This window comes from Branchiostoma floridae, chromosome 12 (assembly GCF_000003815.2).
Source record: "Branchiostoma floridae strain S238N-H82 chromosome 12, Bfl_VNyyK, whole genome shotgun sequence".
In the NCBI taxonomy this organism is placed as follows: Eukaryota; Metazoa; Chordata; class Leptocardii; order Amphioxiformes; family Branchiostomatidae; genus Branchiostoma; species Branchiostoma floridae.
In genome coordinates this window covers 2,913,491-2,928,169 of record NC_049990.1, presented here as the reverse complement: position 1 = coordinate 2,928,169, position 14,679 = coordinate 2,913,491, and the positions used below count along the sequence as shown (strand labels likewise).

Genomic DNA, 14,679 nt, shown 5'->3' with positions numbered 1-14,679 from the left:
TACTAGACTATGCAATGACTAAATACTTAGATTGCCAGCTTCCCTAAGCCGCTAGCAGTTAGGACCGCCGAGGAGTGAAGACTGTCTTCTCAGTTTTTGCTGAACATATTTCTGACGTAAGCGGCCCCGGCTGTAAACACCCGTCTCACCACTGCACTAGCGGATCCTTCTCCACTGCAGAGAAGTTCAATACATAATGATATGATTGACATACATACAATGTACGAAGAAACAAACAAAATAACCAGGTCATTTTAGTGTATAGATACCATAAGGTGTAGCAGACGAAAGGCAATTTTATCTTCTGGGGCTAATATTTACGAGGCTGGCATGTTGGAAAGTAAGATGAATGAATGGTTGAACTCTTCCAAGAAGATACGTAGCAGATGAACAAATGAATGAGTGAATAAATGACTCACTTAAATACGTCCCGAACAGCAAAAGGTTTAGTTGCAAAAAAAATTTTGCCGTAACCATCAAACTATTATTAATTAATGTCAGCATAATTTTCTGTCTTTATTCAAGTTGTTACAGGACAACACACTGCGGGCACTAGGCAGCGAAGCTGATTTTATGACCTACAAAGTTTTTTTACAGATGTAAGTATCTGCTACCTTTTCGGATGGCTTTCTTCTTCTTCTGCTTCCTCCTCCTCCCCCTCTTCTTCTTTTTCTTCCTCTTCTTCTACTTCCTTTGCTGTGGAGGTCTGCCTGATTTGGTAGGAAAACAGGGATACATTTTACAGGACCATTTAGGCATTTGTCTTTATGTGTTGACAGGCATTAAAGTGACACGCATTTTGGCCTTTTTTTAATATAGAGTCCAGTATCTGCCAAAAAATTGTAAGAAGAAATATGTTCTTACCCATGTCTACCCATTTGAGTTAGATGTGAATCTAGACCATCCACAACGCTTTGGAGCCCTGCCTCTGACAGAGCCTTCATCAGGACCTCAGTGGCAGCGGCGTCTCCATTCAGCTTCTTCCACTTCTGCAACATGTCCATGCAGCGGGACTTGTCGTCGGGGTTCCTGCCGGCAATGTTTGCGATGTCCGCGCGCTTCAATCCCAGATGGAAGGCCAAGTCCTTCCAATCCGTGCTCACTTCTTCCTTGACGAAATAGAAACACTTCCCAACGTCTGAAAGATAAGGCGCACACACTGTACATATTGTCTAAAAGCATACAGGAGTTTCTCTCAGCTGGATCATGTCAAGAGTGGCAGTAAGAAAGTCCATGTATGAGCTACATCGATCTGCATTAAAGCGAATCGTACAGTATGTGCTTGGACACTTTTGTCATGTAAACGCATCATCTTGCAAGGAAAGGTGGCAAAAAGAATGAAAGCAAGCCCTATCCACTACATAGACCTAGCAACTACGTAGGATTTCCTGGTACTTCTATTAGTAACGCTTCACCGTTTTCTTAAAAATGTTGCTTACCCTTTAAGGTCGCACCACCTGCAGCTCTTTTGGTAGCCTGTAAATGTAAATATCATCATAACTATTATCAACGGCTTGTCGGCTTAGTATGTAATGTTGAGTTAAATGTATTCAGATCATAATGTATTTAGTCTACTTTTGCCTTTCTATTGTAATTTCTAGGTTATAGTATCTGAAATGATATAATCTGAAACATAAGACTATGAAGATTGCAAAACGTCTGTAACAATAAAAATTCCATATGTGGTAATACTATATTATCTATGCTATTAGTCCCGTTCAGTCAATTACTTTACATTCGTAACATAACGTATTGGTATATTGTTTTACTTTATTGCTAGATAGAGATATTTACAACCCCCCTCCCCCAAAGATATGCTGTTTTACCTTTTTTGAAGTTCCACACGGTACACAGATTGGGAGCTCGCTAAGCGTTGTTGGCTGTAGAACTTCAGCGTCGGAGGGACGCCCGACTTTTTCAAATTCCCTGCGTATGTGCCTTATGTTGCCGTTACGACCTTTCTCTTTTCGGACTTCGACGCGAGGCAAGGCAAAGAACACAGCAGTTCCGCTACCATCCGAGCCTTCTCGACCCTCTACCTGCATTTGGAGACGATTGAGTCTCTGACTGTGGAAGGTGAAGTGTTGCTGCTTGAAGGATGGCGCGATTGAAACATTTCCCCTAAAACTTACTTCTACTTTCTGTCCTTCGAAAACGATTACCGAGTCCGAAGGCAAAGGACCCTCGTAACCCTTTTCCAGGAGCTTTGTATGTTCTACTTCTGCATCTTCAGCCGGTTTGCATTCTATGACGACCTGTTTCATGTCGTACTTTCGTTGCAGTAGTATGAACTGAACGGCACGGTGTTGAAGCCACTTGCATAGAAGGTGTAAGGGCATTTGTCCAAGCACTTCTTTGTCGCGGTAGATGTCATCAATAACAATTACAATCCATCTGAAAAAAATATATAATTGCATGTTAACATTGTCATTGTTCAAACTCTTTTGACTCAGAGTCTCTAACGTAACAAATACATTAAACTGAGAAACATACAATCCTAGTTAATAAGGGAACCAAAATGTCCATTTCTGCAAACATGTACGTAGTTGTCTAACTACTCATATGGTAGTCTATAGTGTACCATATTTAGCATAATCCATCTGTTTAGATTTGCGCAAATTTAGTTGTTCTTGTATAATTTTGTGATTCATTCACATTTCTCAATCTTCGAAAATCATTGCATTCCTTTCGCTGTACTTGTGAAACTAAGCAAATTCAAATGCTAAATTGGATTATTTATGAATATACTTTGTATGAGTTATGTCTGTTCATATTTCTAGAGCCATCATTTATGCTACATCGTTAAGTCATGCAATCTTGTGATAACATCAAATTGAAGCCTGTCACAAATTGCAATGCTCGCCTTCGTTATAGTATACAAGAGGAATGGTATTGTACCTGGTAAAATGATTGACTTCAAACTCCACAAACTCCTCTGTAACATGGGTGATTTTAGTGCTGTCAGTCACATCTACCCAGTCTTCTGTCCCCTCCTCACATGACATCACTTTAAGCTTGGTGCCCCCCTCATGTTGGATGTTCATGCAGTGTTGAGGATATGGGACTCGCACTGTGACTGGTTTGTGGAAATTGGCTGCAGAGTCCGACACAGTTTCCACCTTGACTATCGGGCTGGTGCCGAGAAGCCCTCGGAATGACTCGTCCTTTGCCTTGATTTCGTCAACTGCTCTTTCTGAAACTTCTTGGACCTGTGGTTGACATATAAATCAGTGTTTTATTTTAACTACCTATAGGGAATGTTCGAGTAGCTTCACCGATTGTCGGCTGCTTTAATGGTGCACTTGAGGGAGTCGCAGTTCGTTCTGTTGTTCTTAAAACCTCACCTTAATGCGAAATCTCAAGGTACATAGTTTAAAAAATAATCTTTTTATTTAAAAAGAAATGTTTTGCAGACGCTGCGAGTAACTCCTCACAAATATCGGATACACCGATGGCGTTAAATAGCCCTCACCGGACAGTGAAATTTACAACAGAAAGATCGCGATGGGTAATAACAATAATAGATTAAGAATAGATGATATGTCCATGTTCTATACACTATATTACTTTACAATTAGCCATCGGGCATGATCAAATTTATATGCAAATAATATATGTTAAATGTTTGGAATCAATCTACCAATTTCACCCACTGACCTGTATTGTGACTTGTGTCTCTGTGTTTACAGATCCTTCAGGGAACTTCACTTCTACAGCAGGTAGCGTTGATGACGTCAGGATGCACCCTTCTGTAGACACAGTAAACTGGTCTTGTCTGGGTTGACTGATGACGGCAAAGATGGAGAAGTGGTCCACTAACACAGAAAGCTTGTTCTCGATCTAGACAACGGAATCGCTTCATTAGCTCTTTTTGTCATGTCTGACATGTCTGTATTTTCTTCCAAGTGCATCATAACGTCACTCGTTATTGTATCAAGTTGATCTATTACACGATCAGTTTGTTTGTCATGGGCCTATATGAATGTTATTATTTTGCGTGGCAATATAAAGATAAATCAATTAATGTGAAATAATAGCATGAAAGCTCATATCATATGAAATATTCCACTATTTTATGCTTATCCACATACTTTTTTAATCGTTGTAAGTTCTGTCCACTGCGACCTGTCCTCAGTCACCCACATGACAGCTTCCGTGTCGCCACCTGACGACATGCTGCTGTACTGCATCTGTACAGTGACAGGTTGGTGGAAGGTTGTCCCGTGCGGACCAAGCTCTATGATGTCACTCATTAACATATCTCCGTCCTTCAAGGGGATGGTGACGTCATTGGGGTTGATGACCTGATAGGTAATTTCTGTTTCCATGGTGACGGCTCCAGGAGGTACAGTGACTGTACAAGACCCAGTCTGTAGTTCACCTCCTCCTGGACCCAATTTGCGTACTACGCGCCTGTAAGGGCTGAGACAAAACAGAATTTAGCTATTTCAAATGAAAAATACAACGGGAAGAATGAAAACCGTTAAAGGATTGCCATACACAGCTGAATAGACATCTGGTAGTTGAATGTGATCATTAAAAATGCTGTCCTGCAACGTAAGAAGTATATCGTTATTGTCTTTAAATAAGAGCCTTGCCGACAACACTACCATTCATAGCACACGTATCGAACCGGACTTTAACCTACTCTGCCATCTTTGCTGCTGCAAAAAGCTCGAGAATCCTCTTCCTTCCTTCCAGGATGCGATCTTTCTCATCCTCGTTTGGAACGTCTTCTCTTGCGGCTATGTCCTCAGGAGTCTCGCCACTCTGCAGAAAACAGCAGACATTACGACAATGCTCTATTCTTAGACAACATGCAGATATTTTACCGACATGGATAAATGATTGAAGCAGAAAGTTTTACACTTGGACCTTTGTCACTACAGGATATAAGTGTCTTTTAAGATAGAAAATACATTTGAAGTTAATCATCAACACTTACCACATCCCCTCTGTCCACCCGTGCTCCAGCCTTCAGGAGGAGTTCAGCAACACCAACATGGCCTCCTGAAGCTGCCGTGTGAAGTGGCGTGGCTTCAAGCTGTAACAGCAGGAACAGAGATGACATTACATGGTGGGTGAATTGCCTCCACATTTATATTATCGAAACTTAAAACCAGCACATCGAATTATAACATTCCATACTATGTTTTCTTATTACACCTATCCAAATCAAAATGATAAACACTAATCAAATTCATACGTGACGTTCTTCACTATGATGTTATCACCTACAGTAAGCAAAAACCCTTACCAAACCCACACTGTCCACTTGTGCTCCATACTTCAGGAGGAGTTCAGCAACACCAACATGTCCTCCTGAAGCTGCCGCGTGAAGTGGCGTTTCTCCAGACTGCAACAACAGGAACAGAGATGACATTACATGGTGGGAGAAGTGCATCCACATTTACATTATCAAACTTAAAATCAACACATCGAATTATAACATTCCATACTATATTTTTTTATTACACCTATCCAAACCAAAATGATCAACATTAATCAAATTCATACGTGACTTTCTCCACTGAAAGATGCAGTCACCTACAGTAAGCATCAACTCTCACCCAATCCTTACTGTCCACCCGTGCTCCAGCCTTCAGGAGGAGTTCAGCAACACCAACATGTCCTCCTGAAGCTGCCTCGTGAAGTGGCGTGACTGAAGACTGTAACAGCAGGAACAAAGATGACATTACATGGTGGGTGAAGTAATCCACATTGACATTATCAAAACTTAAAATCAACACATCGTATTATAACATTCATACTATACTTTCTTATTACGCCTATATTTATATTTCAGCCATACATAGTATGGTGAAATATATTGTATTCGTAATGTTTCTTTCTTCTTTCTTTCTTTCTCCTGTCAAATCTTCAAAGTGATTCATCTCCGCCGTTCCTGGACCGAATGACCTGAAATTTAGCACAGGGGTAGAATGGGCAAATACCTTGATGCCCTTTTCTCAGTTTTTTCATATCTGACTCTAAAATGATTTTATTGAGATTTTTTGGTCAATTTTAGACCAAAACTGTATATTTTTGCCCCTGTACCCTGGTATTACAACCAAATGAGCTGAAATTTGACAGAGATGTGCCTTGATAATGCCCCCATATAAATTCGATAACACTTTTGGTGTACAGTACAACAAAAATGCTTATTTTTGCGATTTTTTGACCATTTTTTGACCAAAAAAGGACACTTTTGGCCCCTGTACCCTGGTATTACAACCAAATGAGCTGAAATTTGACAGAGATGTGCCTTGATAATGCCCCCATATAAATTCAATGACACTTTTGGTGTACAGTACAACAAAATGCTTATTTTTGCGATTTTTTGACCAATTTTTGACCAAAAAAGGACACTTTTGGCTCCTGTACCTTGGTATTGCAACCGAATGAGCTGAAATTTGACACAGATGTGCCTTGATAATCCCTTCATATAAATTCAATAACACTTTTGGTGTACAGTGCAACAAAATGCTTATTTTTGCGATTTTTGGCCAATTTTTGACCAAAAAAGGACACTTTTGGCTCCTGTACCCTGGTATTACAATTAAATGACCTGAAATTTGGTATAGATAGGCATTAGCTACTTGGTAACAAGATTCAAGTAAAATTTTTGACATAAACAACTTTAAAATGATTAATTTTGGCACTTTTCTGAGGGGAAATTTGTTTTCTTTTGGCCTCCTGACGTGACCTTCCGTGACCCCGCACAGAGCCACACCTGTGCGCGTCAGCCGGAGAGTTAATTGAATCAAAGAGCAAAGACCTAGCCAATCAGCGAAGAGGAGGCCAAAGGCTAATTAATATTCATAAGCGGGGCCTCATGATCCCGTATATAGCAGTGTTCCCGCCAGGGGGAGCGAAGCCCGCCTAAGGCTCTCGCATTTTAGACTATTCAGAAGGCTTTATCATATATTGTATCAGTTCTTGGGGCATATCTATGATAATCGCAGCAGTCACTTAACTTCTATTCAAGAGTTTAGCGTAACGCTATTTCAGGTCAAACCGTCAAAGGCAACTAAAAACAAACTTTAACGTTACTGAGTTCAACAGTACTTATAACTTGTTATCCGAAGTTGAAACGCTAGCGATGGTATTTTCGCTGCGCTGTTAGCTCCGTGCGACTGTTGTTGACGGTCTTATAACGGTATATTTTGCACCCCTGTACCCTGGTATGAGTAACATTTGGTATAGATAGGCATAATATAGTTGGTAAAATGATCCAAGTAAAATTTTTGGCATAAAGTACTGTAAAAGGCTTAATTACAGCACTTTTTTTAGGGGAAATTGGTTTTCTTTCGTTCTCCATGCCATGACCTTTCGGACGTTCACCCCATAGAGCCGACATCTGCACCTGCGTCTAGCCGGCAGGAAGAGTTAATTCAATTAATGGTTCAGTCAATCAGCGAAGAGGAAAGCCAGGGCTAATTAATATTCATAAGCGGGACCACACAATACGTTAACTTGAAGACTCAGGCCGTACAGACTTCTCGCCAGGATTTTTTTTAAAGCGTCGGACAGGGGTCCGGGGGCCGCCGAATGTCCTGGCGGGGTCCAGGGGCAGGGCCACTGTGAGGGGGACCCAGGTGGGCGAAGCCCCCCCGGAAGCTCTTGCATTTTAGACTATTGAGAAGGCTTCTTTTATCAGTTTTTTTAGGGCCATATCTACGATAATCGTAGCAGTCACTTACTTCTCTTCAGCAGTTTGACTTTAAAATATTTCGGGTCAAAGCTTCAAAGACAACTAAAACCTCATAAACAACAAACTTTACTTAGCTCAACAGTATACAAAAATATTGTACGGGTTGCCATCCTTAGTTGAAGCGCTTATTTATAGCGCTAGTATCTTCGCTGCGCCGATAGCCGCCGTGCGACTTTTGTTGACGGTCTGATATCCCTACGTCGCCGCCTCGCTGATATTCCCACGGACATGTTTCAAGAAAAATACCCAGCAAAAAACGCTGTTCTGCGTCAAATTCTATTCTATAAAACACGTGGGACTCAGTGTTACAGTCTAAATATTTTGTAGAAGCACCGCTGTAGGAAAGAAGGTCCAAGCAATGTAAAACATCACGTAGCATGAAGTTCGCTGTCAACTGGCACACAGCACATGACTGTTTGAAACTCTAAGTCTAATCAACAGCCGTGTTTGATTGATCATCATCATCGGTCGACGTGATCAAATGTAGACATGTTCGCACATATCTACACACGACGGGGTTATACCGCCCCTTACGGGGTGACATACCCTTTCGTAGGCTAATTACAAGACGGGGATGCGCCAGGTCTCCCGTCCGGGTGAATGATGTAATTCACCATGTGGCTGATACGAGACAGAGGTTCGCCAGGCCTCCATCCGGGTGATTTGAAGTGAATCACCAACTCCCGACAGAAGGATTTGCACCAACGCACACCGCACCATCGCACGTGTGGGGGTTCTTTAACGTGCATGGGGTATGGCTCTCCCCATACACGGGACCTCCATTTAACGTCCTATCCGAGGGACGACTCATTTTTCACTTGAGTAAAGTGAGGAATGTCGTGTAAAGTGCCTTTCCCAAGGGCACAAGACCGGCAACACTGTAGGCGGATTCGAACCGGCGACCTCTCGATCACGGGCCGAATACAATACCACTGTGCTACGCGGCCCCACTCGCAAGTTTGATTGATAGCCGGCGGTCCTTTGATGAAGTCGGCGAAAGGTGCGTTAGTTAGAAAATCTGCGTTTAGTTTTGATACGTAATTATGAGTTAGACAGTGGCGAGAATGATTATTTTCTCATCAATATTTCTCTTCAGAATTATTTGAACTTAATTGTACATCTAAACAATTGGCTTACCTGTGCAATGTTTATATGATTAATGATCAGTGTACTGAAATCATGTGTAACGTATGGCTCCTAGTCAATAGATCAGCATTTTTCTCTATAGTGACCACCTGTCTATAGTGGTCACATTTCTATCACAGGACTGGAACTTGCGAAAACTGCTGTATTTTCTCCAGAGCAAATGTATGTGTTCCTAGTGCTGTTGTTGTTTGACATAAACTTTGAACATTTAAATTGTAAGTAACTTTAAACTGCCAGAGTTTCAGCCCAATAAAACACTCTCAGCGCCAGGGTATGAACAGACTGACCAGACAGACGAAAATAAATCCTCGAACAAGGTTCAATCGTATCTTCCGGGTCTGGCAGGACTGAGTTGTTAAACTAAAATAAGAATAGGCTCAATGGCTGATTGCATACAAAGTAAAACAGTTTAACAGTTTTACAGCTTGAAGAAAACAAACGCTCCTACAGTACCTGCACCTGCTTGATAATTATTAAATCGTATGCCCTACTTGAATAAAAAAAGTTCACTGCAATAATAAATGTACCCACATCACAAGGAGCTTATACTTTTTTTAACTTACACCTAGTTATCGTACTGAAAATTGTTAATGACATTACATGAAGTCATTCAACAATTTTCAGTCATGATGAAAATTTTCTAAATGGAAGGTGTGATTATTGTCATTTTCTGAAAAATAGAAGCAAGCTCTATCTTTACCTGGAATCAAGTCACAATACCAGTCCACTTTGGGGGATAATGTACTGTTAAGAGGATGTTCCATTTTTGCGCAGGGGTGATTTGGAACAGTCCAATGTTGCGTGGGAAGGGGTATGGCTGAAATATGCTGTATTTGCTCTTAAGCAAATGTCGGCCTTTCTAGTTTCTTATTAAGCTGCACGGTGAAGTGGCGTGGATTTAAACTTTGACAGCAGGAACAGAGATGAAATTATATGGTGGGAGAAGTCATCCATATTTACATTATCAGTACATTTTCTTACTACACCTATCCAAACCAAAATGATAAACACTAATCAAATTCATACGTTACGCTCTTCACTCAGATTTGCAATCACTTACAGTAAGCATCAACTCTCACCTGATCCTCACTGTCCACCCGTGCTCCAGCCTTCAGGAGGAGTTCAGCAACACCAACATGTCCTCCTGAAGCTGCACAGCGAAGTGGCGTTTCTCCAAGCTGTAACAGCAGGAACAAAGATGACATTACATGGTGGGTGAAGTCATCCACATTTACATTATCAAAACTTAAAACCAGTCCATCGAATTATAACATTCTATATCATATTTTCCTACTACGCCTATCCAAACCAAAATGATCAACATTAATCAAACTCATACGTGACTTTCTCCACTCAGAGATGCAATCACCTACAGTAAGCATCAAACCCTACCCCATCCAAACTGTCCACCCGTGCTCCAGCCTCCAGGAGGAGCTCAGCAACACCAACATGTCCTCCTGAAGCTGCCTTGTTAAGTGGTGTGGCTAAATACTGTAATAACAGGAACAGAGATCACATTACATGGTGGGAGAAGTCCATCCACATTTATATTATCAAAACTTAAAACCATCACATAGAATTATAACATTCCATAATATATATTCTTATTACGCCTATCCAAACCAAAATGGTATACACTAATCAAATTCATACGTGACGTTCTCCACTCAGAGATGCAATCCCCTACAGCAGGCACCAACTCTCACCCGATCCTCACTGTCCAACTGTGCTCCAGCCTTCAGGAGGAGTTCAACAACACCAACATGTCCTCCTGAAGCTGCCTCGTGAAGTGGCGTTTCTCCAGACTGCAACAACAGGAACAGAGATGGCATTACATTGTGAGAGAAGTGACTCCACATTTACATTATCAAAACTTTAAATCAACACATCGAATTATAACATTCCATACTACATTTCGTATTACGACTATCCAAACCAAAATGATCAACACTATTGTTTATTTTTTATTGTTCACTAATCACATTCATATGTTACGTTCTGCAATCACCTACAGTAAGCATCAACTCTCACCCGATCCGTAATGCCCACCCGTGCTCCAGCCTTAAGGAGGAGTTCAGCAACACCAACATGTCCTCCTGAAGCTGCCTTGTGAAGTGGCGTGTCTCCAGACTGTAACAGCAGGAACAGAGATGATATGGCATGGTGGGAAAAGTGCATCCACATTTACATGATCAAAACGTAAAACCAGCATATCGAATTATAACATTCCATACTATATTTTCTTATTACGCCTATATTTTCTTATTAAGATGCACGGTGAAGTGGCGTGGATTTAAACTTTGACAGCAGGAACAGAGATGAAATTATATGGTGGGTGAAGTCATCACATTTACATTATCAAAACATTACAAAATTAACACATCGAATTGCAACATTCCATACTACATTTTCGTACTACGCCTATCCAAACGAAAATGATAAACACTAATCAAATTCAGACGTGACTTTCTCTACTCAGAGATGCAATCACCTACAGTAAGCATCAACCCTTACCACATCTCTACAGTCCACCCAAGCTCCAACCTTCAGGAGGAGTTCAACAACACCAACATGTCCTCCTGTAGCTGCACAGTGAAGTGGCGTGGCTTCAAACTGTAACAGCAGGAACAGAGATGACATTACGTGGGGGTAGAGGTGTATCTATATTTACATGATCAAAACTTAAAATCAACACATCGAATTATAACATTCCATACTATATTTTCTTATTACGCCTCTATTTTCTTATTAAGCTGCACAGTGAAGTGGCGTGGATTTAAACTGTGACAGCAGGAACAGAGATGAAATTATATGGTGGGTGAAGTCATCACATTTACATTATCAAAACATTACAAAATTAACACATCGAATTGCAACATTCCATAGTACATTTTCTTATTACACCTTTCCAAACCAAAATGATAAACACTAATAAAATTCATACGCGACATTTTTCACTCAGATATGCAATCACCTACAGTAATAAAAAAACCCTCACCGTATCTCTACTGTCCACCAGTGCTCCATACTTCAGGAGGAGTTCAGCAACACCAACATGTCCTCCTATAGCTGCATTGTGAAGTGGCGTGTCTTTAATCTGTAACAGCAGAAGTCACTATCACATGGGAACTAAGATTATTCATACCATCATGATGATCACAAATTCCTGATGTTGAAATCACACGTATGTCAAACACCTGTAATAAGCCCTTGCCCAAAATGAATGACTTTGTGGTAATGGTGATAATGTGCGTCAATCGAAAGGAAAGAGAAAGTAGCCATGTCTATCAAGGCCTAGCGACAGAGGGGATGGTATGCCCCCCTCCCCACCCACCTGGCTAGTGATAAAACAGGTAAAAAGTGGTTCCCTGCTACTCACCCGGCTACAGTTGACATCCACTCCCTGCTTGATAAAACGTGTCACCCTCTGTATATCTCCTTCTCTAGCTGCAAACGAGAGTTCCTGAGGAAAGCGACATTCATCATCAGAATACAGCAGCGATTAAACAGTTTACAGGTAGAAAACACGTCAATATCATAACTTCTCCAGTATCTAGGTTGCATGGCGACCATCACTTTTACATTTCAAAGGATACCGAGCCACCGATATCATCTACTATAGCCTTCCTTTTTGCAATGATAACAAATTTACAAGTTTGCTTGGTATCTTATTTTATCAAAATTGCAACAATGCAGTACAAAGGACATCCCAGGCAGCAATAGTGATTTTTGTGGTGCCTTCAAACATTGTACAGTTTAAATGTATTTACATGTAATAAAGCAATAGTACATCATATCATCCAGATATGTCAGTTCAGTTCAGTTCATTCAGATATGTCAGACTTTATGAAATAAAGCAGAAATTTCAAAAGTACCCAATTTAAAAAAAATCGCAATCAATAATCATAGTATATAGTTAAAAAGCCGTAACTAGGAAGTATAGGACTTTGTGTTAAGGATTGGAAGTGGGTTTATATATATAGACCTGGTGTGGTTAAACTGCTTGCTTGCTCAGCATTTAAGCCACGTTGACTTGATTTATACGAATGACATCCGCGCGCGCATCAATTTTCGGCCATTTCCTAAAAAAAACGTTTTCGACCATGCTTTAACTTGTACAAAGCATCTGTAAAATTAGCACATATATGCCTTAGACGGAAAAAAGGATTGGAAAACAGATAACGTGACACAATACCAAAGGAAATAGAAAGTCGAAGAAATAGAAAAAATATTTAAAAAATGTTGGTAGGGATGGGTACCAGTACAGAAATTGTAGGTACAGGTACGATTCAGATCCATGAGATTGTCTATGAAAACTTGTGAATTGGCAATACTCAAAACGAAGGAATCTGTTTGGTTGGTCACCAGACTCCCACTTGCGTTGTAGAATCCTATCCAAGTTAACTGCCTTTGTAGCTTTAACTGTAGAATCAAATGACTATAAATTCGCCCCTGTTACTTTCTTGGCCCGGGAAGCCCCCAAACGCTTGCCGATATGGTGTGTCCATTTTCATCGGCGAAACCCTATGGTTTCTCTGACCGTTCCAAGAAAAAAAACGGGTTTGTCCTGGTACGATGAACTGGCCCCTACACCCAATTGTTGGTATATGTTGCTATATGTATATGTATACATCATTTTTATCATGTGTATCTAGTCGTTTGTTAAGCCTTCCTGACCACTTATATTTCATAATGAAGGCAGCATTATTTGTGGCCAAACTTTTAGTCGAACGCTCGTATCAGTTTTGGGGATCCCAGAGGATGCCATCCATATAATCAAATCAATATGGCCTTATGCCCAAAGAATGTAACGGAAAATTTCCGTCAGCCTTTTTCACAACAGAGAAGAAGAAATTTAAAGGTATTCGACCTCGTTGAATGCTGACTTTCTGACGCGGCACGTGACTGTCCAACTATTTCAAGTTTTTGAACCCATTATCAAGCCAGTTATTCAAATGTCATTGTCAATATTTGCTCCTCCAACAGTCCTACATCAAATCCTGTTGAAAATTATCAGGTGCGATATGGTTATCTGGTAAACATTTAAACAAGCCTCGGCACCAGACGTTCAAAGTCCACAGACGCTGGGTCATGCGCACGGTACACCCAAGGTAATTTTGTGACACGGATGTTTTACAGATGTGTTCAAATTTAATTCAGCCACGGACATGAAAGTCCATACAATTATCACATTGTAACATTACCTGCTGACTTTCAAGCAGACTCTCTTCTTCTTACGTGATTAAAGCTTACCCAAAGCTAGGTAAAACTCAAAACGTTCCATTAAATCCTACTACACAAAGCAAGTAAAAGGACTTACCAATTGACGAAGCTTTTCCCTTTCAGTCTCCTTCTTAGACATCTTGGTTTGGCTTTGTAGCTCTTTCGAAAGAAAGCTGTGTGTCTCCCTTGCCGCCACAAGTATGGGTAATTAGGATAGACTTATCTTAGTTTGGGACGTGTAACGGCGGGGTAAAGTTTCCGCCTACCTGCCCGCCATTGTTGTTTGATTGACCTTCACGTGACTTAACTTGGACTGTTCTATATTCTCTTCTAGTGGGGTCAAAAGAAAGCAAGGAAATATTTTTTTGTGTACTTCTTTGGATATATATCAATTTGACTATTCCATTTTTGACTATTTGGACGTGGGGTCCAAAAGTACATACTTTCGTGTATTCCACTATTCCTGATATATAAGGTGGACTATCCTATTGACCTCTTCGAAGGAATATACAACATGTATATATTTAGTACCGCTACTTTGTTATGTTATTTGTTGTGAAAAAGGGAAACATATATCATGTTTATCATTCACGCCG

General features: G+C 40.6%; 1 protein-coding gene across 1 annotated transcript; it reads right to left on the bottom strand.

Moving 5' to 3' along the window:
- Nucleotides 1–860: 860 nt before the first annotated feature.
- LOC118427991 (ankyrin-3-like) lies at nucleotides 861–14,222 on the bottom strand. The gene is made up of 15 exons (XM_035837957.1): nucleotides 14,181–14,222; nucleotides 12,240–12,323; nucleotides 11,859–11,957; nucleotides 11,375–11,473; nucleotides 10,892–10,990; nucleotides 10,567–10,665; nucleotides 10,253–10,351; nucleotides 5,258–5,356; nucleotides 4,946–5,044; nucleotides 4,649–4,770; nucleotides 4,092–4,422; nucleotides 3,658–3,840; nucleotides 2,899–3,209; nucleotides 2,163–2,394; nucleotides 861–1,109 (listed from the first exon to the last, which is right to left on the bottom strand). The coding sequence occupies exons 1-15, from the start codon at nucleotides 14,220–14,222 to the stop codon at nucleotides 861–863; spliced, it is 2,247 nt and encodes a 748-aa protein (XP_035693850.1).
- Nucleotides 14,223–14,679: the final 457 nt, after the last annotated feature.